At 43.1% G+C, this 6,298-nt stretch overlaps 1 protein-coding gene across 3 annotated transcripts in view; it reads right to left on the bottom strand.

The window, feature by feature from the left end:
* Positions 1-211: 211 nt before the first annotated feature.
* Positions 212-6,298, bottom strand: part of si:dkey-246g23.2 (solute carrier family 66 member 2) — a 73,846-nt gene continuing 67,759 nt past the window's right edge. For 2 of the 3 annotated variants that reach the window (XM_029668162.2, XM_029668163.2), the window contains exon 5: positions 212-1,032. In XM_029668162.2, the coding sequence (XP_029524022.1) occupies positions 858-1,032 (175 nt within the window). In that variant the 3' untranslated portion in view covers positions 212-857. The remainder of the gene's footprint in view (positions 1,033-6,298) is intronic. The other variant, XM_029668161.2, reaches the window with a different exon arrangement.

Raw genomic sequence — 6,298 nt, 5'->3', positions numbered from 1 at the left:
CCTTTAGATGTGTGTATTGTTGTGAATTGTTAGATATTACTGCACTGTTGGAACACAAGCATTTCACTACACCCGCAATAAAATCTGCTAAATATGTGTATGTGACCAATAAAATTGGATTTGATGTTCTGTATTATGTCATGTTTCATGTTCTGTGTGAACCCCAGGAAGAGTAGCTGCTGCTTTAGTAACAGCTAATGGAGATTCTAATAAAATACCAAATACCAATACCTTGCCATTTTGATTTATTTAACCTTTATTTAACTAAGCAAGTCGGTGAAGAACATTCTTATTTACAATGACAGCCTACTTGTAAAGCCCCACCAGCCAAACCCTCCCCTAACGATGATGGGCCAATTGTGCTCCGCCCTATGGGACTCTCGATCACGGCCGGTTACAGCCTGGGATTGAACCCGGATCTGTAGTGACGCCTCTAGCATTGCGATGCAGTGCCCTAGCGCCCCTGTGGCACTGGAGAATGCCAATGGCTAAAATGAATTCATGCTGAAACCCACACACACTGACACACATTTGCATATGTCTATATTTCATCTTAAAAACACACTGAGGTACACAGTGAAGGAGGCATCAGTCAGAGTAGCCTGTCGTGTCGTTCAAGCTGCCTGTGGAACTGGTAGAGATTGACTGATGGACACACACTGCCCTTCAGTAACTAGCAAAGCAAATGACCTATGAAGACACAAATGACTGGTATCAAATAGTAAAACATACACAATACCTCTCTGGCATTCTCCATCTAATATCTTTAAAAAAAATACATGTTAAGGCACACAAGTTTAGGTATAAGTCTTTGATTAAGAGCATTGATGTATTGGAGGATGATAAGGTCATAGGGTTCATCCCAGTTTGACCCTGATGTCCTGGCCGTAAAAGAGCACCTGCAGCAGGATGGCAATGTCTATGAGGATCTGGACTGCCCCACACACCCAGAACTGGGACGGGCTGTGGTTCATCACAAAGTACGTCGTCTTGAAAATGTCTCCAGCAGTCCACAGCAGCACCATCTTCACACTGATACAAGAGAGACAATGAGAAAGAGTAAATATGTAGCAAGCTATGACAAAGAACAATGATTATCCACCATTTTATAAATGTTTAAGGTCATTTTCCCTGTAAATAGCCATGTTATTTTCTACTTGTTATTCACTGTGTATTTCTTTCTTGCGTCATTATTTATATTTGTATCTTATCATTAACTCTGCATTGTTGGAAATGGACCCCTAAGTAAGCATTTCACTGTTAGTCTACACCTGTTGTCTACAAAGCATGTGACAAATAAAACGTCATTTAGATTTAGATTTGATCCCCATTTGGGAAAACAACATCTGTTGTCCACACGTAAAGATAGGCACATCAATAAGCTGATGCCAGGACTCAACAGTATCATTGTTTCCTAAATGCAATCTGAAATCAGTACACAACAGAACGTCTGAGGAGCAAAAGAGAACAGCAGATAAACAGTCAAGGAACAGAGTAAAGTGGCCAGCAAAACAATGATTGATCAGGCAGAGCGCTAATACCCTCAAGAGGAGCACAGCAGCTATCTCCACAGCAAAACTTATTCAAAGAACATTTTGAGTGAGAATGATTACCATTGAACTGAAGACAGACTGCTGAAAAGCAATTGAAGGCTTTATTGTAGAGTGATTCTATAGATTTGTTTACTGTGAGTTTCGCCTGAGTCCAAGTTGTCATGCAGATGAGATATTTGCTAAATTATCATTGTGTGTAAAAAAATATAAGTGCAGTATCAAAGGCTAAACCGTTTCTTATTAACTTAAAACAGCTGAGACTTGCTTTCACTGTTCTGCTGATTTGTATTGCATGTTTATCAAACTTAAGTTGAGAGTTGATTCAAAGATACTGTATTTAACATCAGAAACCTGCTTGATTCACTCTCCTTTGATCAAAATGCTGAGTGATGCTTCCATTGTCTGTTGTCTGGAGGAAAAACAAATCACTGAGGTCTTATTTGTATTCAATGTCAAGCATGTGTTATCAACTATTCTACAATTGAGTACATGTGTAAATGCTTAGAGGTTTGTATGGGTTGAACTAAAGGTGAGGGCATGTGTATGTGGACACATCTATAGCATATGATGTGTTTGTATACAGACCAGGAAGAATACCTTCACTGTACACGAATGTGTAGGTCAGCAAAGGTCAGTCTGCACTGTAGAGGCTGTAAGGGTGTGAGGAAAAACTCATATGTTGATGCATTAATGGACAAAGGATGACTATACATAAACAATTCAAGTCACATACAGACAAATCTGTGAATAGGCTACAGTACAAAACAGTTATGCTGGCTATGCTCACAGATGGGGACTCTCCGAATTGCCATTCCACAGGGAAATCCAGTCTTTCTGATGGGCTAAAAGTTTTCAGAATATGTCCTCTACCGCACAAGATGAGCTCTCCTTTCCAGCAGAAACCCTCCCACTAATCCCCCCCACTTACATGTTAGATTTTTTACATTCCCCCTCTCTTTTCTCTCCCGCCGTCATATTTGCTAATTTCTTTGCTCTAGAGACGGCAAACATCATTAACAAGGATGAATCATTAACAAGGTCATTAACAGGGGCGGGTCATCTGTACAAGAGCAGCACATCACAATGGAGACATTTATGTGTCACTTGTTAAGTCCTATTCAATCAGTGTAGCTGAAGGGGAGGAGACAGGTTAAAGAATGATTTTTGACAATTGAGACATAGATTGTGTGTGTGTGCCATTCAGAGGATGAATGGGCAAGACATAAGATGTAATGCCTTTGAAAGAGATATGGTAGCAGGTGCCAGGCGCACCGGTGTGTGTGTGTCAGGAACTGCAACAGTCTCTTGTGTGTATCAATAATGATCGACCACCCAAAGGACATCCAGCCAACTTGACAACTGTGGGAAGCATTGTAGTCAACATGGGCCAGCATCCCTGTGGAACACTCAAGACACCTTGTAGAGTCCATGCCACAATAAATTGAGGCTGTTCTGAGGGCAAAAGGGTGTGCAACTCAATATTAATAAGGTGTTCATAATGTTTTGTAAATATGCTGTCCACCGACTACAGCTCAGCATTCAACCCCATAGTCTCCACCAAGCTCATCACCAAGCTGGTGACCTTGAGACTTAACACCTCCCTCTGTAAAAAGATCCTGGACTTCCTGACAGGACAGCCCCAGGTGGTGAGGATAGACAACAACACCTCCGCCACGCTGACCCTCAACACAGGGGCCCATCAAGGGTGTGAGCTTAGTCACCTCCTGTACTCACTGTTCACCCACCCATGACTCCAACATCAAGTCAACTGTGGTAGGCCTGATCACTGATGGCGATGAGACAGCCTACAGGGAGGTCAGAGACTTAGTGTTAGTGTGGTGCCATGACAACCTCTCCCTCAACGTCAGTAAGACCAACGAGCAGAACGTGACTACAGGAGAAAGAGGGGAGAGCACCTCCCAATCCATAGGTCGCCTGGAGGTTAGAGCGATGGGCCAGTAACCGAAAGGTTGCTAGTTCAAATACCAGATCAGACAAGGTGAGAAAAAATGATCTGTTGCTGTGCACTTAACTCTAATTGCTCCAGGGGCGCTGTACAATGGCGACCCTGGCCGTGACCCCACTCCCTAAAATATAATTTTCCATCTCAAAAAACATTGCCCGGGTCATACCATCACTCTCCCAGCCAAATGCAGAGAAACTCATCCACACCTTCGATTACTCTTTGATCAACTACAGCAATGCACTGTTTGGGGGCCTCCCAGCCAAATCACTACCGAAGCTCTCAATATTAGGAAAGTGTTCCTAATGTTTGGTATACTCGGTGTACAGGATCGATTTCAAAATTCTCATGCATTTAAAGCCTTGAATGGATTGAGCCCCACCTACGTCTGCAACCTCATCTCAATAGCGAGCCACCTGACACTCTCCTCTACAGCCACTGCCTCAAGTCCCCAAAACACATCTCCAAACTATGGGGGACCGAGCCTTCTGCTCCCTTGCCCCTCACCTATGGAATGCTTTCCCTAATAATCTGAGAGCCGCTCCATCAATCAAATTTCAATCAATCAATCAAATGTATTTATAAAGCCCTTTTTACATCAGCCGATGTTACAGGGTGCTATACAGAAACCCAGCCTAAATCCCCAAACAGCAAGCAATGCAGATGTAGAAGCACGGTGGCTAGGAAAAACTCTCTATAAAGGCAGGAACCTTGGAAGAAACCTAGAGAGGAACCAGGCTCTGAGGGGTGGCCTGTCCTCTTTTGGCTGTGACGGTGTGGAGATTATAACAGTACATGGCCAAGATGTTCAAACATCCATAGATGACCAGCAGGGTCATATAATAATAATAATCACAGTGGATGTAGAGGGTGCAACAGGTCAGCACCCCAGGTGTAAATGTCAGTTGACTTTTCATAGCTGATCATTCAGAGTTAGAGACTGCAGGTGTGGTAGAGAGACAGAGAGCTTCGAAAACAGTAGGTCTGGGACAGGTAGCACATACAGTGAATAGGTCAGGGTCCCATAGCCGCAGGCAGAAGAGTTGAAACTGGAGCAGCAGCACGACCAGGTGGACTGGGGATCACTCAGAACTTTTAAAACGGGCCTGTCACGTAATAGTTGGCTAGGTGTGAAATATATTTTAGATTGGGACTAGGACTATGACAAAAAGTGTGTATTAGTGGCACTTAGCCCTCGTAAGCTTTGCGGTTGTTTATCTTGTTTCTTGTTTTGTTGGCGACATTCCAGAATAAAAGGAAAATGTAAGCTCACCACGCTGCACTTTGGTCCACTTCTTTCGATGGCCGTGACAGGGCCTTAAATCCCACTTCTACACACTTTTTGTCATAGTCCTAGTCCCAATCTAAAATATACTTCGCACCTAGCCAACTATTACCATTTTACCTGCCTTGATTGTAAATGTATTTAGTTATTGTATATATGTTTTTTTATTTATTTTTTAACGTTTTGCTCAGTAGAAGGGTTTGGCGGTATCCAGATTCTCAAACCTTCATACCGTTTATGTACCATACCAGGGTATATATACCAGGGTATATTACTGAATGTGCACACAAGGGGCGCTATTTTTGACGCACAAAATAATTAAGGCAACAGGGATCTTGATCCAGGAGGGGATTGAATGTCTCTGCTGTAACCAAGAAGCTTGATCTTAACATCTAGCCACTTAGCTAGCAAGTTAGCAAACCAAAAGCATAGCTGGGGCCTGAACTGGACATAATTTATCTGACACATCTTAGATTACTTATAGATAGAAGCAATGGCGTAGCACACAGCCCCACAGCACCCGCAAGGTGGGGGTACCCCTGAAACCCCCTCAAATTTCGAGAGCATCTTGACTGACTGCATCACTGCTTGGTATGGCAAATGCAGCACACTCAACCGCAAAGCGCTACAGAGGGTGGTGTGGACAGCCCAGTACTTCACTGGGTCCAAGCTCCATGCCATCCAGGACCTCTACATCAGGCGGTGTCAGAAGAAGGCCCGAAAATTGCCAGACTCCAGCCACCCAAGCCAAAGACTGTTCACTCCGCTACCATCCGGCAAATGGTAACGGAGCATCAGCTCTCGGACTACACAGGCTCAGAAACAGCTTCTACCCCCAAGCCATAAGACTGCTAAATAGTTAATTCATGGTTACCTGGACTATCTGCCCTGGCTTCATCTTTCACCAACTCTATATATATATATATATATATATATACATACATACATACATACACACATATATATACATACACACACAGTACCGTTCAAAAGTGTGGGGTCACTTAGAAATGTCCTTGTTTTTGAAAGAAAAACACATTTTTTGTCCATTAAAATAACATCAAATTGATCAGAAATACAGTGTAGACATTGTTCATGCTGGAAATGGCTGATTTTTTATGGAATATCTACATAGGCGTACAGAGGCCCATTATCATCAACCGTCACTCCTGTGTTCCAATGGCACTTTATGTTAGCTAATAGTTGAGTGTCTGGAGCATTTCTGGGCTCAATTAAAGGCTCAAAATGGCCAGAAACAAAGACTTTCTTCTGAAACTCGTCAGTCTATTCTTGTTCTGAGAAATGAGAAATTGCCAAGAAACTGAAGATCTGGTACAATGCTGTGCACTACTCCCTTCACAGAACAGCGCAAACCGTCTCTAACCAGAACAGAAAGAGGAGTGGGAGGCCCCGGTGCACAACTGAGCAAGAGTACAAGTACATTAGAGTGTCTAGTTTGAGAAACAGACGCCTCACAAGTCCTCAACTGGCAGCTTC

This window comes from Oncorhynchus nerka, linkage group LG9a (assembly GCF_034236695.1).
Source record: "Oncorhynchus nerka isolate Pitt River linkage group LG9a, Oner_Uvic_2.0, whole genome shotgun sequence".
Taxonomy (NCBI): domain Eukaryota; kingdom Metazoa; phylum Chordata; class Actinopteri; order Salmoniformes; family Salmonidae; genus Oncorhynchus; species Oncorhynchus nerka.
The sequence above is the reverse complement of the archived record's forward strand: the minus strand, read 5'-3'. Positions and strand labels throughout refer to the sequence as shown.